Source organism: Falco rusticolus, chromosome 11 (assembly GCF_015220075.1).
Source record: "Falco rusticolus isolate bFalRus1 chromosome 11, bFalRus1.pri, whole genome shotgun sequence".
Classification (NCBI taxonomy): domain Eukaryota; kingdom Metazoa; phylum Chordata; class Aves; order Falconiformes; family Falconidae; genus Falco; species Falco rusticolus.
Window position 1 is genome coordinate 16,171,513 of NC_051197.1, and position 25,677 is coordinate 16,197,189.

A 25,677-nucleotide genomic window follows, 5' to 3' on the forward strand; every position below is an offset into this window, starting at 1 on the left:
AATTACATTCCTGCTTCAATCTGTCCCACTACTCTGTGTCCCCATACTTTCTGTCCTGAGTTGCCTTCTTTCATATCTGACCTGCTACGTATTACACCACTCCCTTCCACCCTTTGCATACAAAAACTTGTGATCTGGAGTGCCTGGATATTGGCTGTAAGAAGAATTCCTGAAGTGCAATTCCTCCTGAATAGCATTTGCCTCTCAGAATCCAGTATATTTGTTCTTTTGATCCATTCCCAACAGCTTGCATGAAACGGAAGGGTGAGAACAGTGTAACAACAAAGGTAGATGCAGAAGAAAAAGAAGAGTCTACTCTCCACCTCTTCTCAGCAGTTGTTTCATGAACTCTCGACAGTACAAAACCCACAGCTATTCTGTATGAGTCAGTAGCAGGAATAGAAAAGATTGCGTGCAGCAGAAAATCAAGAAAACAGAATTAGTGTTTCTGCACAATCCTGTTCAAATAAATTTTAAGACAGAGCAGCAGCTGTACAGGACAAAATCCTCCACTCCACAGAGAAAAGCCTGCCAAACTACATATCCCAACTGACTTGATTTCACATACATATGTCTATTTCACAAACAGTCTCAAGGCATTTCATTTTGATTTTTATAAAATATGAATACCAAGTAATGAATTGTGAGGCTAGTACTGTGAAAAAGACTGATTAAAACCCTGATATATCTAGTGATATTAACTGAAGTCACAACATAGATATGTTTGACTCAGAGTGACCATGTCAGAGAAATTATTCCCATCTTATCTATAATATGTACAATTTCCACACCAAGTACCTTTAAACTGTTTCCAACTCAGAATTCAGTCGGTTGAGAGAGGTATAATCAGACTGTATTTGATAACAATGTGTGCATAATAACAAGTCTTTTGTCTGTTTTGCACAGTTTTTTTATAATACAGAATACAGGGATACCACTGCCTACCAACCAACTAATGTTGTTCCACTGTTTCCAAGAGCTCTCCAAATAGCTGTTTGCCTCCATGCACTACCTCTATGTTTGTACTTAGAGTGTAAGTCTGGAAGGGGCAGTGAAAAGTGCTTGTGTAGCATGTATTGACACAAGGGAGTTCTGGCCTACATGTAGGACACAGACACCATAGCAATGCACATAATATTTGCATCATAATAGTTGCATACATTCTACATGCTACGTGTTGTAGTTATGAAACAGAAAAGTCAATAGAGTAAGAGAGAGAGGGGAGCTCACATTAATTACATTAATTTACAAAACCAAATTCTGTTCTGGTAACAGGAAATGCAGCGTAGGTGACGTTGAGGTCCAAAAGATTAACTCTATTAATAACTGCTCTTTAATTTAGATTAGAAGAATCAAAATACTCACACACATTTATCCCTAAACATTTAGTTATTACCAGGCTGGTGAATCACTAGTTAGCACTGTTTTCTTACAGGTCTTATTCACAGATTCTCAGCTAGGATAATTCTGCAGAACCCAGTTACTGTATCAGAGCAAGGAGAATTTAGAACTACACAAATGAGCCTCTCTGACTTCTTTCTTATATAAACAGTAAAATGCTTCACATTTTTAAAATTTGATATACACAAAACCACAGTCATTAGTTATTTTAAAGAAATAATATCCATCCACATACCAGTTATTTTTTCTGTTCTACCACTACAGGATATATGCCTGGGTGTATTATGTATTAAGTGTATTATACAATTATAAATTTAAGGTTCTCCTACATTCTGCAACATGAAGACAGAAAACTGAAGCCATATCATTTTCCACTGAAGTGAACTGGAGAGATACAGTAGCCCATTCAGATACTACAGATCCATGACCAAAGCTTAAGTTCTTAAGGAATCTTGGAAATTATTCTTGGTACTTTCATAGCCTCTTAGCAAAAATAAACAAACGTTAGAAGCAATAATTTAGTATTGTAACACATTAAATACTATGGCAGCAAAACATCCTAATATTAAAAGAAAGATATACTTAGTCATGTTTCTCGCCAGAAAATCCTTTCTGCAAATCTCTCCCATTCCTGGAAAATGGTTGATTCTCTAAGGAGAAAAAAAAAAAGAAAGCTAGATGATACTTTTTAGTTTTCGTGGCACACCTTATACAATCATTTAAAATGTCCAATGGCATGCTCAGGCAAACATCAGTGTTACAAATAAATTATTTAAGATAATACCTTAAATTACACTGTGTATTCTTAGCAAAACTAAAGATGCTGTAAATTGTATTCTCCTCCAAAACATGAGGGCTCATTGATTTGATTTCAGACATAAAATGAGACTATCATACTCTTATTCACAAGACTACCTAGAAACAAACAATGCTGTCACAAAGTAATGGTGAAAAAAGGATTTATTCACAGAAACTGTGGAGAGAGGTCTGTGTGTTAACTTACTGCTTAAAAGCTTATGAGCAACTTACAAATGATGTTTTGCATCTTCTTTCAAACTCTGATCATGCACAACACCCAACTGGCAAGCAAAAGCATGAAAGATCAGCCCCAAATATTTAAACACCAGATTCTAACTGGTATGAACAAATAACTCCAGAAAAGAGAATAGGATTTTATAATATGTAGTGGTATAGCCTTATTGCAATCTGGTTGGTAGTGTTTTGTTTCCTCTCCATACAAATGTAACGGCCAGAAGTGATATATTACTGAATATTTCATAGTGAAGAAGCCTACTGAAATATACCAGAAATCCTAACCACGACCCTACCTGATAGTTCCGAAGTTCAGCAATCTTTTCTTGTTGCACAGCAGAATCACTCCATATAAGATTAGCTGTTTCATCTTCATCACGTGTTTTCACAAATCCCATTTCTCGTATGACTACTCGTACTACAGAGAAATCACATACTTAGGAAATACTTTAAAACTCTAGAATAGATTAATTTTCAAAATTTAAAAAAAAATCAATTAAGATTTTAAAGACTTCCAATATTCAACCCTTCATCTGAGAACAATGTTAGCATGCAAGCTATATACTTATCTTGCAATATTTCCATCAGTCTACTGCAAATCTGTCATTACATTACAGCGATAACTCAGCTGTGCTGAGGCTGGAATTGGAGCACAACCACTGACGGGAACTGTAAAGAGTTTCAGGGCATTCCACAACCATCCAGTAAAAGTGCACTTGCACAGCTTTTAGACTTAATCTTGGCTATCACACACGTTAATTTTAAAACAGCGATGACTGTTGTGTCACCAGACAGGGGATGAGAACGCTTCCTTAGTCAAGGTACAGTAGTTACAAAAGCAAATGCATACATTATTTATATATATATATAAAAAGATTGATGCTGTGCCAGGCATAACTCAGGTTCTAGGAGAAAAGGTTTTTCTTAAGTAGTGCCAAGCATCAAAATACAAAACATTACTAGATTTTATTGAGAAATCCCTGTATAATAATTTAACATTACATTTACACTGTTCACCTTTCAAGGCTTTAAGTAAAATTTCAAACACATATGTAATTCATAATTAGAGGGCTTTTCCACAGCCTTCTTGATTACTTTAGTTTTTGCATTTCAAGGCCCTTCCCTGAGTAACAAATGGGGACTAATAGATAGACAGTGTTAAAACTCAATGTTGCAAAAAAAGAATAAAGGTTTCTTACAAAAGAAAATCTTTTGGAAATGTCTCACTGTCAGCTTGATGCAAAGCCCATTAATTCTCCCCACTAGTTAATAACTCACTCATGTCAATGGCTATTAGGATGAAAATAAAATATGTAGCTTCCTACCAATTTCATATTTTGTGCCAGCGACATTTGCAGTGATGACTCCATTCTTCTTCTTTCTGACTTTTCTTTTAATTGTGCTTTGGTAGGGTAGTTCCGAACTTAAAGTCAGAGGAGCAGTTCCATGGTTATCTTTGAAAAATAATGTTTTAACTATCAACACCTTTACATCTCAAATAAAATATACAAATGAACTACAAATACAAACATTACTTCATCGCAACTTAGAGGTACAAGCATACAGAATAATTAATAGGTTATATTAAAAATCCAAGATTAGCATACCTCCCTCATTAGGCAAGGATGGCATTATAACCTAGGATAGTGCAGAAGCAGAGCCCAAATTTCGTTCCAAGTTCTCAGAAAATAATGGAGTTGTCAAAGCCAAGTTATTTAAAGCTCCAGTCATACCATTTCAGTCTCTGGTTGCAGCAAATATTAGTTCTAGAATGAACAGATATCTGTGTAAACAGATAAGAGAGACTATATTATTATATTATAGAGAAATCCTGAAAAAATATAAACAGCAGAAAACTAAATATGGAAATGCTTTTAATAACAAGTCAAAAGTAATGCTTATTTTAAAGGACTGATCAAGTTATTTTAAATACAAAACTTTGTTCACTACAATCGAATTGTTTTGTTTCTGGGAAAAACAATTTTGCAGTATTAATTTTCAAAATGACAGTATATTACCTCATTATCTTAGTTTCACATGTGTATGGGAGATTTGGGGCATGAAAATAGGTAATACAACTCAATCAATACTGCACACTTATCTCCACAAAACTCACTGAATTTTTAGTAAATTTAAACCATATTTTAATTAAAAATTTTAAATCAGACACACTGTATTATGTGTTTTCAGGTACCAAATGGGAAGTAACTCAAATCACCTTAATAATTTTCTACCTCTTATTTTTCAACATTTTTTTAAGCAATTGTCCAATAATACCTGGTAACACCTGGCTGTGAGTTCATGACCACTTCATGACACAACGGGCGTAGTTTCAAAGACACTTTGGGCTGGCAAGTATATAAATTGTCAGTTTTTAAAATGAAACAAATGCTGTCTTTGGCAGGCTGTCTCAAACAAATCTACGAGTTTTCAAAACATATACAATGTAAGTTACTGATTTTTAAATGCTTTTATTTCTTTTCTGCAATCATATGTTTGGCTAAAGTTTCTTACTCTAGCTTTATTTTAGTTTATATTGCCACTTGTGATTGCAAAACTCACGATAAATAGCTTTATGTAAAGCTATAAATAGCAGAAAATTACAGTAAAGTCAAATTCAGCCATGGCTTATGATGTGAAACATATTTGGTCATAAGATTGGACAGGATGTGCATTAGCAAAATTACCAAAATATTACTTATAGATCCTCATTTTTTATTTGCATGCATGTGTGTACACACATGTCAGAGAGAGAGAGAGAGAGATACACAATTAAATTCTGGACAAGCCACCCTCTTGGTAAGAAAATAGAAAAGCAGATACCTTGGCCTGCAATATTTTATTTCCTTTCAAGACAGAAATTTACCCTTAACAGTCCATTAATACAAAAGGATAAAAAGAACAGTTTATGGTTCTTTTATGACTGTCACCAATCTACTAGGGGACAAACTCTGCTTTCTAATAAGACAGCCAAATATCCTTCATATTGATTTAGTGGAGTGCCACAAATTAACGCTAAAACACGACCCTACGTATTTATCCAGAAAGTAAGAAGAGGAGACAGTTTATACACAGATACAAGGTTCCCCAGCACAGCAGTAGCATCCAGCTATACCTACCTGCAATATACTTTGCTGAACCAGAACTCGCTAAGAAAATCCCTCCAAACTGAACTAAAACTGGCAGGTCATTTCGAAGTTTTAATGTTTTGGATGACGTTATCTGAGAAGGTGTCTTGAAAGTCCTCCTGCCTGCTGTCCTACTCAAATTAGACACAGAGATGGGAAAGCAAAGCATTCATCCTCCTTAAAACCGCTGTGAAGGAAGAGCAGTGTTGGGCACAATGGTTCACTGAATATTGCATGTTATATACTCTTCTCAAGCTAAGAATACCATCAGAGTACAAGACGTGTTTAGTTCCTGGGAATAATACTGAAGTGCATCTGTTAGCCAATTAAGGACTTCTATGCACATACACCAATGCCTAGCAGTTCTTCCTTCCCTGTACTGGCTAAAATCTTTTAACAAAGTTGGAAGAATGTCAAGACCACTAAGATTTTCCCTGTGAGAAACGCCAGCCCTTCCTAATGCAGCATGATTTAGAAGCTATGGTACGGTAATAAAACCCAAGCAGCTCATAGAGCTTGCATTCAGCTTATAATCACAGAAGAATATCTGCCCAAAGTTACTATAACACACTGTATTCTGAAGGTGGACCATAAAGCTCCAAACCTCGCCGCACTGTTGAGTTGCTGGTTTTCTTCATATAGAAACCGTTCTACTCCGAGAAGAACACTCTTTAGGGTTTAAATAGAAAGCACCAACAGTCAAGGTCCATGACTTTGAACCAATTTTTTAACACACATACATGAGTTGATGGTAGATGTATGGTCACCTTTAAGATATTCTATGGGCAATTAGTAGTTTGGCCACATGGAAAATTAAGTAATTGGACCCTCACAAAAACCTCTGCAAATTGATCACTGAAGTAACTCTTCAGAAGATTACGAATGAAATCATTTTTATCATCACAGCTGAAGCATGCACTCCTCGATGCCAAATCTTGTAACAAAGGCAAATGTATTCTATTTGTCAAATCCTGATTTAAACTAAATTCTTCAAAGACAAAAGGGATCATTACTGTATTCTGTAGTCAAACTTACTCTGGGATTTTGACTTTTCAGAAGCACTGTCTTATACCAATAAATTCAACTGTATTCGGCCTTAGGCTTGTATATTATAATTCAAAATTGTTTTATCATTGCTTCACTTCTCTCAAGTCACCCATCTCCAAACAATAACTTAACTGAATACCAAAACACCAGCAGTTCTAAATTAGTAGATTTCCAAAATATTTTGCATAAGGTTTAGTCCTTTCCTTTGTTCCTACCGGAACCACCTCCTTTGCAAAGAACAAATACAGGTCCAATGAAATCGGACAGTCTCAGCTTTCCTCCCTACCGTGCCCCACAAGCGACAGATGAGAGGTACAGCACCTCATCTGGGGGAATACGTTACCCAGAGCACTAGCTGTGCATTGCAAGCTAAGCCATGGGAGCAGTGGACTTGCTCCTGCTTAGACCTCCGTGCTTTGTAGATCCCTCGTGCAGTACCATGAGAAGTTCCAATTCTGCAGCAAGAAAATCTAAGACCAGGCTACTGACGAAGCTGCAGTCCTCCCAAGTAAACTGCAGCCGTCCCTCAGACTACACTTTAGATAAGCAGTTCTCTAACTGGGGGAATGGGTCACTTGGAAGAGACAGAACTACACCTCTGAGAGCAATCAATGAAGGGCTGTTGCTGAGGGGAGGGAGCTGGAAGGAGAGGGGCGCACGCTGACAGAGCACTGAGCTGCAATGCTGCAATGCAGTGGCAGCCATGAGCTCACACACACATCTTTCCTCTTTTTGACTTCTACACAGAAGTCACCCAGAGTTACTTCATTCTCTGACCCAGGTCCTCCCCAGGCACCTTTTCCTAGCTCACATCTCTTGATTTGTTATTATTGTCCAGCCCTACGTGCAGGCCAGAGCACAGTTGTCTCAGGCACGCTGAAAGGAACAGACTCGCAGCGCAGACCGCTGCATGGACAGCCTCTGCTGCCACGACAGAATTGCCAGTTACAGGGCAAAGCGGATTGCAGGACCCAGCGGATCATGCGAGAGTAATGGCAGCAGCATTGCTGGATTACAATTACATCAAATTCCAAGTCAGTTCTTATAACTGTGACAAGTTTTTACTTATAAAATAAGCATTACCTAACCTATAACCTGCATTCGGCTACAACAATGTAGAGGGTATCTCTCTAGTAACCCACCTTAAAAACCTGTTTCTATGAGATTGCTTTTAATAACATGGAAGAAAGTATTCTATTTCCAAACTGGGACTGATGGAGCTTGCTTAACCTTAGCAAGTCAGCTAGCAGGAATCGCTGATTTCACACTCAGACAGAAAAGGATCTCAGTTCCTGCTGTATATATCATTTCTCTCCTGAAATCATAATACACACAAATTGGCGAAGTTTGTTGCTCACCCACACTGATTCAAGGGTGGCTGAACAAAAGTGGCTAACCTATAAATGGAGAAAGAATTGTGAAGAGGAAATAAATGCATCTTCATCAGGTTTGCACATTCTTATACAAACAAGCACTTTGAATAAAATTGTTCTAAGTGGGGGAATAGATTAGATGTTTTCTTTACTGTTGCCTGGCAAAGGTGTGAGAAAGCCAGCCATAGAGACACACCGCACACAATCCTGTCCTAGAAAGAGACAAAAGAAAAAAATAAAGGGGGGAAGAGAGGGAAGGAGCTTTTTTCCTCCAGGGACAGCAGAGGTAGAGTACTTTTGCTGGAGAGTGAAGTCTTACACACAGTCAGGGCCAAAGCAGATGCTTGAGTCCATCTAAGGGAACAGTCTGGAAAAGGTACAAGGGTGTCTGCGTGAGGAGCAGGGGAAAGTGGGAAGAAGTGGTTTCATAGTTAACAAAATGATCCATGTTTCCTTGATAAAAAGTTATAATATGTTGTGGAAAATAAAACATTAAGAGCATTTTTTTTTATTTTTTTTTTTTTTCACAAATCAAGTGTATCATAAGAAGTTTGTTTATTGCCTGAAAAATATTCTTCTGGCCTAGATTATAGAGAAATATTTTTGAACAAATTATTCTCATTTCCTAAGTTTTTTGCTCTATACTGCTCACAAGTGACCTCTGCCTTTCATGATGCTTCACTTTACATCCTGGTGCAGCGTGGAGCTGAAAAGGTTATTTTTAACCTCTGAAAAGGAATTGCCATCAGAATCTTTTTTTTTTTTTCCCCCAGAGTAAGCATCCCAGAAAAAGGTTGAATTAATCAGATCAAAATAGAGAAGGGGGAGTCAAATTCAAACTTAAAATCAAGTCATGCAACTAGATTCTCAAGTCAAGTACCAGTACCCTAACAAAAAGAGACTAGGTTGCATATGCACATTTAAAATAGATTTCATCTAATAGATTTAAGCATTAAGAATGGTAGAATCATCTACTATCAAAATACTCCACGTTCCAAAGCAGAGACAATACTTTATCACCCATGTACTGTTTTTAATGTGAACCTCTTCCTTCCTTCTAGCTATTGTGACACTACTGGTGACCAGTTTGAAAAGCTCCAAGGGCTATGCATGCACTTAAATTTACACACGTGAACTGAAAACATGACTGCAGATCTGAAGCCATGGCACATGCAAGACCTCTCAAAGACAAATAACATTTCTTAAGCATCTTCTTATTAACCTAGGTGAAATGCTACAAAAACAAATGTGTCAGGTTTATTCTACTTTCCTGCATTCTTTGTGTATAGGTAAGTAATCACCAACAGTAGAATATTTTAAAATAGATTTCAAAACTAGAAAACTGCTTTCCTCTGACCCCATTAGTGCAATTTACTTAGTGCTGTCAAAATGATCTGGAAACGCACAGTAGCTGGGAAGAAATCCACAAAGCTCCTGACATAAGGAGCTTTCACTCTGAAACGGAGACACACTGAAGATACAGTTACAGAACTTGGCAGATGACCATAGGGAGGGAAGGACAACACCACAGCACTGCAATCCTCACTCCCCAATTAGCTGGAAAATTAAGATTACAAAAATTTCACAGAAACATGAAAAAGAAGTTAAAATAGCCTTCAAAGCATTGGCCTAGCAAACATCTGAGTTCTGGTTCTGTCAATCTAATCTTTAAAATACTTTTTTTCCTTCCTTACATCTTGAGCATGAAAGTCTGGATGCACTATAGTGGGGAGTCTGCTCTTTATTACAGTTAATACAGAATTATAATCTACTGCTGATCTGGAATTAAGTTATAAAATGCAGATTCAAAATGAGTTTAAGACATTCACAGAAATTATAATAGAGAAAAATGCCTTTTTCAGTACCACCCTCAAATAGCAAGGTAATAACAAGTTGCAGTAATTAAACTGTAAAACTAAAAGCCCCGTATCCTTTCATAATTTTTTTAATATGCATCTTCACAAAATGTATGTTGAAGTGTTCCTGCTACAAGCAAGCGTAGCTGAGCAGTTTTACTGTATCATGCTAAAAGAACAATTTGGTGTTTTTAAGTCTTTACTCTCACAGAGAAATTCTAAATGCAAAAAGTAATCCTCATTTTGAGGCTCAATGTGTCAAAGTGATAAGCTTGTTTTCAAAAGGCTGTCAGCTGGCTTAAAGATGCATACACATTAGGGCTTCGTTCAAAATATTCTGAAGTCAAATGAAATCTATCAATTTCAACACCCTTCACTTTCACGACCAAACGAGAGGAGATGTCTATTCAGCAGTTCTTTCAGGCAGAATGAATGTTGAGAGTTCTCAGGTGCTTGATTTCCCAAATGGATAGCAACAAGCTACACAAGAATACAAACAGCATGATTTACACAACTTAAAACTTTTTGAATCATGCAGTTCTGCAAAACAGTTCTCTGAAGTAGATAATCTAAATGGCCAGCATTTCCAAAACTTCTAAAATTTCTCCGAACCAACAAACTACCAAAACAACCAAACCAAGCTACGGTAACAGCACTCTTCCTCTGCATCGGTAAGTTACAGTCACTTTAGTGTGAGTTTAACCTTACAGCTGCCCTTTCCCATTCGAGACCCCAATCAGTCTTAACCTTCTGCAATGCCGCTTATATATAATAAACACAATTTTACAGCGTCTACTTAGTAATACTGAAAGCATAAACCATCCTGACCCTTCCAGGACAACTTCAAAACACAATGCGAAATAGAGTCTGCATCACAGTTGTGAACCTGTATCTTTTGCTGGAGTGCGTAAAAGTTGTGTTATCTTGAATTGTTGGAGTCTGGTCAGAAAACAGATCCTTCAGTGCCAGCTCTGCAGCTCAGCCACCCATGTCGGCACAGAGCCTCAGGAGCTTTGCAGTCTCAGTTTGTAGGAGATTTTCTTTTGGTTTTTCCCGAATTTACACTTTACAGCTTTGGGTTGAGTTTTTTCATCGTTTATTATCACAAAAGGTCTATGAAATGGTAAGTATACATCCCCAGTTCATAAAATAGAAAAGGTATTAGAAGCTGTTAAGATGGTGGAAGTGTCACAAGACAAGAGTTCCACAGGAATTAATAATTTCTTATTCACAATATACAGAGATCAGAATTAGGCACAGAAGCAATTTTTTTCTTTTCAGTGTTGTCTTGAAGCAATATTGCTTCTTTTTGTGTTCATCCATTTTCCAAAGGGAAACTTCAAATCCTTGGCCGAATTTAAATCAATGTCAAAGCTTTCAAAGCTGAAGATCAATTTTCTCTTTAAAAAATGACCTCCAAAGTGTCTTTCATAGCACAGCAGACAATGTGACTGTCAGCTCATTCTCACCCTTCGAAAGCCCTTTCTAATGCGATAACATATTTCAGACTGTTAGCAAATTGAGTACTATAAAGTTTCATAGTTATATTCTGAATCTTGAAAGAGGGCCGTGAAAGAAAGCAAGACAGAATTAGAAGGCTCCAATAAAAAGGACAATGCTTGAACCTTTTTCTTGTTCAGTAAAACACAGGAAATACATTAATTGAAAAGGTAAGTGAAAAGAACTTGTATGACTTACAAATCAATAATTCATAAATGAAATGCAAGTAAATTTAATAAACATCATTTGGCATTCACAATGGCAAGGAAAATATTGACAAAATAGCCCAAACAACCCAAAGTGTAACCAAGATTTTATACAGTAGAATCTTTATTTCAGAAATATATATCTGCGGCATTTGCTGCTAAAAAAAATACCAGCTTTTATGTTTTACTCTCTGCCAGCAAAAAGCCCAGACAATGCATAGGTTTCATACTACTGTTCAGCACTTCAGTAAGTGTTGATAACACCATAAATCTGTCAGCAGGACAGCATTTCACCAACTCCAGAACAGAAAGTATTCCCAGCCTCTGATCACAGGAAGTTCCACTGAACACTGCTGAATGGACATGCATCTCTATTTATTTTAAGTACCCACCTCAGCAACCCCAACAATCATTCCACCTTCATTTAAAATAGCGTTGGAGTCATCTAGGCATTAGCAGCCTAGAAACATACACTACATTAGAGTGCATTGGCTACATCAGCTCTGCAAGAAACAGCTGAGCAGCATGATACCTACCACCCATAGAAGGGCTGGACCCCTGTCACCTCAAATGAATCATTCCTTCAAAACAAACAGCTGAAGGACAATTGTTTGATTTGTGTTGGGGACCATAACTGCAGGAAGCCATGCTGACTGCCAGACTGCCGCACACAAAGGGCCAATGCTCTTTGGGGTGAGACAGCCATGGCTGCTAATGAAAGAAACAGAGATAATAATGCGCAATAATGATTAAATGTAACAGCAACACTTAAGTGTGACATTAAGAGTGTGGGTTTGGTAGGGGAAAAGGTAAATGAGAGAGTTAGGAGAGGAATTGAGTTGTATCACCTATGGGAACATCTCTGTTCTGCTTTTGACTCCGCAGTGCACCATCCATGCTCTTCATTACAGCATGTCAACATCCACCAACACGTATCAAAGGGTGTTTTAAACTGTGTACACCACACACTAATCGCTGCAGGAATTAAACCATGCCTTTCTTTCTCTGTCATTCACTCCTCAAAAGATTTACTTCTCTAGTGAAAACTACAGATCTTAGATATCTACAAGATAGGACAATCTAATATTTCACATGTATCATCATAGTTGTCTTAGTATAACAGAAAAAGCACTAATCCTTTAATGAAGCTGAAATATCTGCAATGATTCATTGTATTATAATTAGCCCTTGAGGGGAGATTTACTAAAGATCTTGAGGAAGAAAAGCAAAACCATGCAAAAGGAATATCTTTAAAAGGTTCCCCCTCACACATCAAATACTCCCTCCCTTGCTTCAAGTTGGTGGCATTGGCTTGGCATGAAAACAGCCTCAAGTTCAGGGTTACAAGAACACAAACATGATTAAAATAATTTCTACATACCTCTGTGTATTGCAAGAGCCACCCCCCTTAGCCCCACATGAATTCTGCCCCACTTCATCTCATATTTTACAGGCCTACAATTCATAGATCTATTTCAGCATCTCTAGACACAGGCCACAGTCATCACATATGGCTGACGATGACGCCAATTGAGGATTACATCATCCTAATTCAAGTGTGGCCATATAACAATGTTTTCTAGTTTAGCAACACGCCCACAGCAGCCTGAAATATAAACAGGCAGTCGTTAGCCTGCAGTTTCAGCACCTGATGTGCACACTTCAAATAAAAATCAGGCCTTGAATAAGCTACCAAGTGCACTCACAAGAAACATCTACTCAAAGTCTGCTTGACTGTGAAAGTCCAAGAAAGGTGCTCTTCCATGATCACTGAATTGTTTTTCGTATTATGCTGACACTTCCAACTATAGATCGATTTGCTCAGCTCCCACTGGGAATACTTGTGGGCTTGTATGAAGGTTGGTAGACCTCTATCTAATATTTTAATATCAAATTTAATATCTAATATTATAATGACTATGCCATATACTTCTCGGTAAAGAATAAATGACATCAGAAATATTCATAGCTGGCCTACAGTATCACTAAGACTACTGCAACCAACACTCAGTGCTAGTAATACTTTACAAACAGCTGATAAAACCAGCCAGAAACTCCAGCAGCTACAAAACACATCAGCAAAAATATGCTTTCCTCCCCACAGCTTAGTACTTGGGGCTCAATGGGGTACCACTTATTTGAAAATATTTTTGCAAAGGAAAACAGAAGAAAATCAACAGTTTCAAAAGGATGTGAGTCCAGGCTTCTCCAGCTGAAACTGACCCAATTTATAAATATTCCTTTAAAAAGCTCAATTGGCTCCAAACCCTCTGTGTCACGCTATTTTTATCTATTATTGTAGGGGATCTAAATAGAGCCATTATCCTCATCAGTAATGAAATGAGATTCCACTATCCTACTACAGGAATATTTTGCGTATATGCTGCTCACCTGTAAAGAAATACAGAATGTAGTCAGAAAGCCTAGAAAAATAACATGCTTGAAATATTGACCCTAAAATGAATTCTTTGAATACCAAAACTAAGAAGGAAAAATAAAGTGCATCAGACTTCATATACACTAGCTTTAATTCGTGCTTAAAAGAAGAAAGCATGAGAATAGCCTACCAGAAAGTAATTTTCCAGGATATGCTTGAACTCATAGGATCAGAATGTACCTTCTGAACAAGTACAGCATTAATGATGCAACCCTGTAGTATTGAACAGTTTATTTATTGAGTAATCATACATTGTCTCTGAGCTACAGAGACCATACTGACAATAGCATCTCAGCTTTTAACGTAGTTGAAAATAACTCCAAAATCTGAGGTGATAACTGCCCTAAGCACGCGTATTCGCCTTCATGACTTTAATCACAGCAGCAGCATAGTTCCAAGTTTGGAACAATATCACATTTAGTCCTGTCCTCATCCATCTTGGTCAACTCCCAAAAAGCAACACTTCAAAGCAATTGGCTCTGGAGTGTGTGTTTTTAAAAACCAAGGGAAAAAAAAACCAACCAATCAAACAAACAAAAAACACAAAGTCATTGTGTGTTGATTAAGAGCTGTGATTGAGAAATGTACTAAATAAAAAGTCCTCAGCCAGAGGCTAGAGCAGTAGAATATTCAATTCATTTAGTAGGGCTTGATTTGACTTTTCCTTGCCTTAATCTCCTATTTTTTTAAAGGTGCATTCTTAATGAAGCAGAAAAGCATAAACTTATACAGTCAAATACATGCTGGCTGCAAAGTTAACAGGTTTTCAAATATTCAAAAGAAAAAACTACATTTATTTCTTATATATAATAGCAATACACACCACCACCACCCAAAATAAAACAGGACTGAAAACTGATCTCTATGCTCTTTCTTTTAATAATCATATTATCTTAGGCTGAAAATTACAATGTTCATTGTTTTGTGCTTCTGACTCTCTCAGACACATCACACCCTTCATATTATAGAAGAATTTTTTGTAGCCAGGGAGTATCATATTTACCTGATAACCACAGATATAGAAAAAAGACATGCACCAAGCCAAGCCAATAGCATTTATAAATACAAAAGGTATGGAAAAGTTACAACATACCTATTAACCAGAAGAACAACTCTTTCAGTAAATGTTTAACGCGAAATGTTAGTACGGATGAGAATGAAGGAGAAGACCATTAATAATCCAAACAGAAAGAAATGGAGAAAAAACTGGGATTCTAGTTAGTTATTGATCCAGGACTCTGCACATTATTACACAAATATGAAACTTCTTCCCAACTTCTATGCTGCTTTGATGGCTCAAAGAAAGAGATTCTCTCCAGGAAATTTCCTAGTTGCATCATTCAGAAGAAATGTACACAAAGTACAAAATTTTTCTCAAGTCTGTACCATAAATGAGATCAAGCCCTCTGTAACAGGACCTTCTGTGTAGCCCAGTGCAGTAAATATAGACATTTCTATTGACTTTTGTGGACCTTGTATCACAATGTTTCAGTTCCAGAACAGCCCTGCCAGTAGCACCATTCAGGCATATAATTAAGACACAAACTCATTTGGTAACAAGACTAACCCATGTATCATCCAGGTCCCAACTACAGTCCATTTAAATCAAACCTTCATCACAGTAGATTACAACTAAAAATAACTGAGTTGCCTCTGAATTTCTCCCTTTCTTGACAAAGATTACAAGCTTCAATGATCACTTTCAGAACTGCTTGGCCGTCCAGAAACAGCGCTTCATATTTCATAGCTCTTGTAGGATTCACAGGTTCAGAAATAGGGAATATTGTGCAGCTGATATATAGATACATCGCCACAGGAAAAGCTTCATGCTCTTCTCCAGAAGCATATTTTGTCTAGCTATGGGTCAAGAATTACTGTATTCAAAAAATGCTCCTGAATCTAGTTATCTATTGTAAGGAACAACAAAGTGCGAGCTCAAGGATGGATGAGAAAGAGCAAAAAAATGGAGAAAAGGACCAAGAATCCTGGAAAAAGGACTCATTCCAAAATACATGCTATGGACAAAATGCATAAGCATTCAAACTAAAGGCAATGTATTTCAATTAACCTAGGCTGCAATACAGAGCAAGGTGAGGGTAGGGGGAGCAGAACACAGCCCAAAAAAAACCACCTTAGCAGCAGCATATGGCAGGAAGATATAACCAGTTATTCTGCATACAAATTACTGATAAGAGTGCAAAATTGTTATTGATCATGAAATTAACTGACAAGATTACATACTGCAGAATAAACGGCCGTACCAGGACCTCCCACTGATATGGAAACAGATTTAAAATAATTCTGCAGTACAAGTAGCAAAATGATATCACTTACCGCTAGTGTTGCATTGCTGAAACTATCTGAAGAGTCAGCCCCCTGGAAACAGATTTTTCTTTCAATAATTGACAGCTGATACAGTTTCAGGCAGTGTTGGTATACCAGGGACATACATGCTGCAGCAGCAGCTCCTTCTCATTTAGCCTATCCCCAGCCCTTTTTAGATCTTTCTTAACCCTTTCTAGGTACCTTCTCCCTGTGTTTTAAGTGAAAAGAGAAAGGCAAGACACATTATAAGAAAGAATGCATTATTTCCCACTTTACTTAGAGTGTGACAAGAACCGTGGGAAGAAAGTCAGTAGGATTTAGTCATAACAATAAGCTAAAGAAGAGTCAAATCTAAAAACAGAAAATGACTCAGTGACTAGGAAGGAATTATACCAGAGACATGAGGTACTGTACCCAGAACAATGATTTCTCTAAATGTAGAAGTAAGAGGTCAGGACCAGAATAACATAAAATAGTAGCAGAGAAGTTAAGCTAAAGAAGACGAATAGTTCATAATTTACTGTATGAAAAATGGTTATGATTCTCTTCCAGCCTTGGACCAATGAGATTTGGGTTTCGAAATCAAACCTATTTGGTTTCAGTGAGGCCAGGACTGACAGAGCAATTTTTAAACCAAATGAAATCTTAAGTGAAGGGATGGAAAGAGAAATATTACTTCTTTTCCTGGGATAACTCTTTCTGTAGCATTATGAAACCATTCTCATTTCTTAAATTTGGTTCTTTTGTTTTACAATGTCAATTTATATCAATGAGAAATTGTTTTCTGACATCATTTCACAAGATCTTTGTCATATTATTTTTCTTTTTCATTAAGAAAAGATTGGTCTGATCTGACAGCTCAGTACCTTTTAATAAGGGTGGACTGTGGACCACAGAGGCCACCTGACAATAAAAGGTTTCAAATATTCTTTTGTTCAAATGGATTATTTTTCCTCACAGGGGAAAAACAAACAAACAAACCAAAACAAAACTGAAGAAAACTCTGGAGAAATCAACCACACTCCATTGTCTTGTGTCAGTTATACAGCAGTCAGGCCTATTGCATGTGCCAGGCAAGACCAGCTGCACCACTACTGTCACACCTGCCCTACAAAGACAAAGGTATTGCAGACAGCCAGATTCTAGCGTGACTGGTATAGTCACATAAAGTGTTTTTAGTTCCTATGAGCTGTGGTGCCATCCTTCAGGAACATATACAGGTAGAATGAAGGTGGGAGCCGAACATGCAAAGGCTACAATACATATAAAAGACATTTCCTCTTACTTCTTCCCCCTTTAGTCTACAAATTGTAAGAGTCGATGTTCTCTCTGAACTACAGAGAATGTCTCCCTTGTTTGCTCATTCAAGTGAAATAGAAAATAAAAAAAACCGTGCATATTTGCACCATAAGTACAATGAAATAAGGCCCTGAAAATTCAATAGCTCTGCAACAGTTTGTTGCCATTTTTCCCAGTTCATAAGAAGTATGGTTCCCCCTTTCACACAAATCAGCAGGGAAAAACACTGCAATGAAATCCCAAAGATGACATAGCAAGCACATTTGTTCCTCAAATATAAAGACAAAACAGTGGATTCATCTGTATAAATGTAGAGCCCTACAATGTAGATTTTGAGCTGGTTTCCTTGGGCTGCCTTCACAGACAGCCTACAAATAGTGTGAGCAGCTGCTACAGGTATCTGGATTGTAGATATATAAACTTAGTGAGACAAATCCCATCCAAGTTGTTCAGCATGAAAATTTCACTCTACTTAAGACAAACAAAAAATGACCAAACAAACAAAAAAATGCAACCCATCAAGGATTAAGGCCTCTACTTGGGCCGTGATTAGAAAGGTACATCTTCCAAAATCAAAGAAGAGGTGAATTCAAGGACTTTGAAAAAGTGGGAAATTGTAGGAAGAAACTCAGTGCAACCAACTGAGACACAATGTCCTGTGAAAGCACAGAACTGGGAGTGGAATCAGGACATCTCTCCTGACATCTCTTCCCACAATTTCCCCACAAGCTCCTCATACTGTCTTGGTTCCAATTTTCTTACATCCATTTGTTGCAGAGACAGCCTCAACTGGACCATTAATCTACCATCCTCAAACAGCTGGAACATGCATGCATGTCCCATGACTGACTGAGAGGTATTTCTTCTTTATCAATGAAACTAAATGGAGTGCTGACTATCGGCATCAGACATTCCTGAATACCCACTCATTAAAATATCTTCTTTTTTATTTTCATTTCTCATAACATTTTATTTCATTTTCTCAGAAAATATCAAAGACTTGCTTCCTATATGTGTTTGGATTCCTGAATGTTGCTTTTGGCAGAAAGGCCACAATGCCCTTTCATATTTTCTCGTACCTAGAGGCAACAGAGGAAAGTAATATGCAGGCTTTTTTAAGTGACTGCCTGGGGTCATTAACTACATCATTTCTCAACTGGTGCCCAGAATTTCAAATTAACTCTGTATTGTTCACTTTTCTTCTATTTCTTCACTTGTGGATGCTGCTCTGGGTCAATATCCTACAGGATTCCCATCTCTACTAAAGACTTGCAACAGTCTGAAACAGCACTGAATCCTGTCTCATCATGCAGTAACTCTTTATTTTTCTTACTGAATATATCCTCACCGTCCTTAGAAACATTCTTTTCAGCAAATGCTTCCATTGTTAAAACAGCACAAAATGTACGAAAGCCATGTTCTCACATCACTCTTGTTCACTTTTAAGCAAAAAAATCTTTTATTCAATTTAATGCCGAATTGTTAACGCTCACTAGTAATTTAGTCTTTCAAAGACTTCAGGATGACATAAAAATAAAAAGTTAGGTTAATATTATACCCCTCTAAAAAGCCACACAAAATAGAAGTAATAAAAGAAAGTGTTTCTTTCCCTGGGTGAATAAATTGCATATCTTTCAGATCTCTTCCATCAATAATTCATATAAAGTCCTCTACCACATTTTTCCCATTCCCAAGACCACCAAGATAAGATTGGAAGAACAAAATGATACAACAAATTCACAGAAATTTCATGTTCAGTGGACACAAAATACACAACAACCACCCACAAATGCAAATAAAATGCAAGCTTCCATCGCATAGTTCTATTCCGTATTTTTCAAGAAAATTCCATTCTGAGCAAGCAAATAAGAGCAATTTTCCCATCAAATCTCACAATCCTCTGCTCTGTCAGTCCACTTTTTTTTTTCCAACATAAATGCTATCTAGTGCTATCTAGATCTTTGCTTCTTCACCTACATGAATTCAGTATTAAGCATCTGACTTCATTTTCTGATGCTATACTCCAATGCTTCCACTGCACCCTATAGGGATATTACTGTGCTGCTTTTCAAACGCTAAAAATAAAACAAACACATGTCAACCCAAGGACAAAGTTGGAAGGAAACATACTTTAATGTAACCAAAGAAGAATATATTTAGCATTTTGCTACTAAGCAAGGATGAAAATAAACTTGTCAACACATTACTGTGTCTAACTGAAGCCCACACCCCACACCCCACTCAATTCTTTCTGTAGCATTTATTATATATGACAAAGTTAATTTTATCTGTCATCTTATGCGACTGTTAGTACTGTTACTACTGCTGGCCAGAAGGGGTTCCTGAACTGCAGCGTAAAGCACTTCCATCCTTTTAGGCAGACAGGTTTTCTATCAATTAACAGTAATGTAGTCATCTAAGGTGCATTTGAGCAGTGGTGCATATTAGACTTCAATATGGAACCCTTCCAAAAGCAAATACAAGCATAAGTGGGAATTGGCATGGCACTCACTCCACAGAAAGGAAAGTGAAAAGTGAGTCCTAAATCAGAATGTATCAGAATCAGAATCTTTTTGTATTCTTCCATTATTGTTAACTTGGGCTCTCCATAAGGCAGTACTGTTTCTGTGTCCCCAGAAATGAATGCTCATCAAAAAACATGTAATTATATTCTTAAATATTGCCTTTGAAGCAAAGATATTTTTAAAATTAATGCCTGAATTTTAAAAATTTTAAACTATTCAAACTTATATTTTTAACATTGGGAAAAGAAATGTTACAAATGCATACGTTGCTCTTCATTTTGCAGATCCTATATTGTGAGTAAAACTGATATGGAGGGCAAGAACGATTGCACCCGCTTCATTTAGTCCTTTAAAACACAAAAGCAAAAATATAGTCTGTTACGTTAGAGCTTGTTTCCCGATATGTGGAAATTAAGGCAAGAGCAAAAATGTCAACCAATGAGTATAAATTAATGTGGTAGTATTTTAAAACTAGTTTGTACAGCTGTATGCACATTTAAGAGAGAATGCAAGGAAGAACATTGGGAACAAGCAAAAAGCTAAGACTCTAACCCTTGCAGAACCTGTGGGTTTCTTCATCCACCACCATGAAGAAGAGTATCTTGTAGATCAAGGCATTATGGAACCTCCTGGTCTGAAAGAGCTCCTGGCTCCAAGGGAGGTGCTACTGTGAAACTGGAAGATTTGCTCTAATACCCAATAGATTTAAAGGTTGACTGATTCAGTATGTCACAACATTTTTTTTCTCCTGTATCCATCCTCAATTACAGATGATTCTTTTACCCATCAGTGTAGTAGACATCAATGAACTCCATTCTAAATTTAAAATACATTAGTATTTTAAATATTAATGTTAAAAAGGTTCATCGGTTCCAGTAAACTTGGAAGGAAGCTCGTAATGTCTGCAAAAGGAGTAGCTGCAAAGTACCATTCTGGCAGGGGTTTAGGTAAGCATTAATGGAGCTCTAAAGAGCTTCCACATGCTTAATAAGGGCCATTTGAATCCTACCACAAGAAGTCAAATGGCCCCAATTAAATTCCCAGGTGTGTAGAAAATAAAAGTGAATCTGAGGCTAAATATTCTAAAGTTTACCAGGGAAAAGCAAAATCCAGCTAGTATCCTCCAATATGTATGCTGTGGTAACTGCAATGAATTTTTGTAACTTGACAGTTTGTATGCATCTTTCCAAACGCATACAAACGAACTCCTGTTATCTTCATATAAATTATAGCCCTCTTTTAAGTAAAATACAATTATTCCCTGCCCCCTCAGATCATTACAGAGTCACTGGGTCGACTCTGGATAATGGAAATACCTCATCAAAAAAGTAAAAGACTGACATGCATTCACCTTTTTCTTCAGAGACCAATACAAAGCCTAAAGATACAATTCAGTGTCTTCATGATTTAGGATTGGCCCCAAAGTCACAACACTTCAAGGCAGTAGTAAAACTCAAAATTTTCCAAAAGTTTGAAGAAACTTATAGATATATGAGAAATAAGCATCATTGGTTTCAATAAGCAGTCTTTACACTGATAAAATTATAGCACACAACTAAAAAACATTAGTGACACACATAAAAAAATCATCTTGCAACATGTTGGCATACACATTTGTTAAGACAGGAGCTTTATAAAAGTAGATGGAAGGTAGCTTGGGAAATGTTATCAGTTTTTCCATTTCAGATGTTTTCATTCCAATTTTCTTGGTTTTCTAAGTTTTTCCATCCTTAAATTAATACTGCATTCTCAATTTGTATGATACATCTGCAAGTATCTATTAAATGTAAAAATACTCCTTAATAAAACATTAACACATAGGGAGCAAAAAAAAAGAAGAAAAAAAAAAAGTCAGAACATTAGAAAATGTGGAAGTTCAAGAAATTACTCATTTACCACACGTTTCCTACAGAGGTTTCTAAAACTTGTAATAAATATCCGCAAATGGAGATCAAGAAATTGTATTTCAGTCTTTCTTAATGCTGACAATTCAGAGCAGGCACATTCAGCAGTCAACATTAGTCTGCCATATTTCACCTTTAAAAAAATATCTATGGCTTTCATTACCAACATACAGAATTACAAAGACCTTCGAAAAAATCCTGACTATATACAAGAATGCAAGATGGTTTCATGTCTAACTGCTTGTTGACCAGTTTGCCTCCCAGTTCCTCAGACTTGTCCACAGCTTAATCTATGCTGCCAATTTAACACTGTCAGCTTTGGAAGGGCATGGGAACAAACCCTCATTTGATTGCAAACCTGAGCCTCAGATTACCAAAATGATTGCTAGACTACTGGAATAATTACCGAGTAACTGCTGACAGGCTTCGTCTCCTGGCCTCTTCTAACACTCCCGAACTGGTGGGCAGATCCCTTTAGAAGTACGTGGAATGTATCCAAACCATCAGAAATATAGAAAGATACCACACCCTGACAACAATCTTTCTAGACTTTCTTGCACAATATTGTCGATACTTATGATACCTACAGGTTAAAGCACATTCTTTCCTTATAAAAGAAATGCCACATTCTGGATGAAATAATTCATGTAATTTTCTGAAACATTTTTACATTTGTCTTCAGAGAATCTGGCTTCAAAATAATACATCCATATGTCACTACAGTCATATTTACTCACCATATAGGAAAACTCCTGTCATAACAACTGCTTCTGTCATTTTTTCTTCAAAGTGGGACTGACACCTACCCTATTCCAATTAAAAAATACATCCTAGTACTTAAACAGGGACAAAAGCTTCTACTGATGCCAAATTACTGTACATTTTGAGATACTTTGTAGAATTTGGGGGACAACCAACTCCCACAGAAAAAAGTGCTTCTAGTCCTTCAATTGTGAAAGCAACCAGCAGGATTTCTCTGGGTATTATTAAGACAGGTACTAACACCCTGGTACATAAAATTAATGAAGGATTTAGGCAGAAAAGTATACTGAAACAGAGGGGAGGGTGTGGGGTGTGGGGGTGTGCTTGTTTGGTTTAGGGGTTTTGGGTTTTGAGAAGGAATAAAATCTAATTTTGGTACTCAAACTGCAAATACGTAAGCAATGTACAAAGGCGATCAATATCAAGCCCTTAAATCAGTTTCACAGAGCTCAGCAGTATGTTCAAATTCCAGCATCCCTGGCTTTTCCCTTTCACTTACAATTATGTGTTTTCAATAGCAGAAATTCAAGAAGATCCCAGAGATTACGGGCTTTCAACTAAGTGCAGAAAGCACAGGAAAATACTTGACTCGCATCCCCAGAGATCTAACTTGTTCTACATTTTAGCCTCCGCTGGGTACCACTGCCGACAGACGATCCCATTTCAGCCCTAACCGGCTCCGGAGAGACCGGGCCGTACGCGAGGTACAACCTGCACGGATGATGGGCTTCGCATGCAGAGCTGGGGGTGGGGGGTGGGGGGACGCGGGGGTGGTGGGGGGTGTAGAAAATTAACACCTTTAATCCTGAACAGCCTTCCTGCTCCACACGCCCCGCACCGCGACAGGCGCGGGGCCGCCCCCGCCCTCAGGACCCTGCCCGAGGGGCCGCTGCCGCCATCCCCGCGCGGTCCCGCCGCCGCCATCCCCGCGCGGTCCCGCCCGCACCCGCGCCGCAGCCCCCGCCGCAGCCCCCGCCGCCCGGGGCCGGGCCCGATTCTGCGGGCAGCGCCTCCCGCAGCCCGCGCCCGAGAAGCGGCGGGGGCCGGCGGCCCCTCCTGCGCTCCCGCCCCCGGAGCATCGCCTCGGGCCGGCGGCAGAACGCGCTCCAGCACGGCCCGAGCGGGACCCGCACCCCCGCGGGTGCCCAACCCGCCCCTGCCCACTGCCCGGCACCCGCAGCCCCCGGCCTGGTGCAGGGCTGCCCTTCCCCGCCGCACTCCTTCGCGGGCGGCGGTGCTGAATCACGACGGGCAGCGGCCCCGCCGGCGCTCCCCGGAGGCGGCGCTCCCAGCCGACGGCAGCCTGTCCCCCGTGGGCGCGGGAGGCGGCGGGCCGCGGGTAAGGCGAAGCGCGGGCGGGAGGGGGCGATGGGCCCGCCGCCCCCGGGCCGTTACCTGTCGGGGCAGGAGGCCCTCGAGCGCTCCGGTCCTCCCGGGCGGCGCGGAGGTGCCGCGGGGCCAGGCCGGGCGGCGCGTGCTGCGCCTCACGGGCGGCGCGGCGGGGCTCTGCCGGGCGGCAGCATCCGAGCCGGGCACTAGCGGGAGGAGGAGCGGGAGGCGACGGCGGGGAGCTGGGACATACCATTCCCCGCGAGGGGGCACCGCCGGCGGCCGGGCGGGCGGGCGGGGCGGGGCGGCTGGGCCCTCCCACGCAGGTACGTGCGACGAGAGCGCCCGAGGGGAGGCGGGCGGTGTCCGCGGAGCGGGGCCGGTTGACCGGGGGCGGGGGCCAGCCCTCCCGAGCCGCCTGTCTCCCCCCGCCCCGCTCGCGGTGGGAGCGGCCCGCGCTGTCTGCCTGCGCGAGGACGCGAGCGGCAGGACCTGGCAACGGCGCGGGCGGCGCATCCCCCACCCGGGCGGGCGGCGCGGGGCGCGCTCCCCTCAGGGCCGGGGCCGCCGCCTTCTCCCCTCGGCCCCGCACAGCCCGCGCCGCCCGGCCGCCGCGGGGCCAGGGGACGGCGGGGCCTGGCTCCGGCTGAGGGGAAGCGCCTCGGGAGCCCTGCGGCGGGAGGGCGGCCGTGAGCGGGGCGGGCACTCCCCGCCCGGGCGTCGCCGCCAGGTGCGCGGAGCCTGCGGCGGCGGCGGCGGGGACCCCCCCGGCTGCGCGGGCGGCCGCGGGTTGCGGGAGGCCCGGCGGGGGCGCGGCCGCCGGAGCCGCCGGCGGGGGTTTGCGGACAGTGCGGCGCTGGCGGGTCCCGCCGCAGCCCCTGGGCCCGTGCGGTTTATTCGCGTTTTCAGACCATTTTCCCCCTTCCCGGCCCTCACGGCGGTGTTTTCCCTGCTGTTCGCCGCTCTGAAAGAGCCGTTTCGGTCTTTCCCTGAGATGCTTTGCACCCTAGCACAAGGCGCTTGACTTAATCAGATAAATGTAATAAAGATTTAAAAATTGGAGAAACACGTCAAAGATTTAAAAGAAAATATCAAAAGAATAAAAGACTTTCTTTTTAAAAAAAATGGTGGTTGTTTTTTTTTAATAAATAAAAGCCCGATTGAAATTTAATCCGTTATCTCAGTAGGTAATGTGGTACCCTCTGTTTATCAAGGTCAGGAGGCAGATTTGCAAGCAAGGGAAATCACAGTGTTGGATTTGGGCTGATTTATGTTTGCCATGGAGCTAGCTGTAATCTTTTATTGACTTACTGTGGTTGCTAATGCTTGGGGTTTCTTCTGTTTTATCAATTAATCAACTTTATTGTACTATTACATTCTTACATTGCACGTTCCTCACTACTACATACCTTTAAAACCGATTTCAGTCTAACCTTTTCTGCACAACCTCTTGGCTGGAATAGGCCCTCTGTGAGAATTTCAATGACTGCTTCTCTAAGGCGGTTAGAAATAAATATATTCAGTAGGCTTAGTTTAAAGTTTTCTTTTCCTTG

At 39.8% G+C, this 25,677-nt stretch overlaps 1 protein-coding gene across 7 annotated transcripts in view; it reads right to left on the reverse strand.

The window, feature by feature from the left end:
* Positions 1–24,321, reverse strand: part of TTLL7 (tubulin tyrosine ligase like 7) — a 77,145-nt gene extending 52,824 nt beyond the window's left edge. For 2 of the 7 annotated variants that reach the window (XR_005106775.1, XM_037404508.1), the window contains exons 1-5: positions 24,191–24,321; positions 4,041–4,216; positions 3,759–3,887; positions 2,730–2,851; positions 1,984–2,051 (exon numbers count right to left, since the gene is read on the reverse strand). Coding sequence is in view for 6 of the 7 variants with exons in the window: in XM_037404508.1 (XP_037260405.1) it covers positions 1,984–2,051; positions 2,730–2,851; positions 3,759–3,887; positions 4,041–4,065 (344 nt within the window). In the remaining variant the exon portion in view is untranslated. Of the gene's footprint in view, positions 1–1,983; positions 2,052–2,729; positions 2,852–3,758; positions 3,888–4,040; positions 4,217–5,552; positions 5,676–16,314; positions 16,514–24,190 lie in introns of those variants that run through there. The other 5 variants (XM_037404502.1, XM_037404507.1, XM_037404503.1 and 2 more) reach the window with 4 other exon arrangements.
* Positions 24,322–25,677: the final 1,356 nt, after the last annotated feature.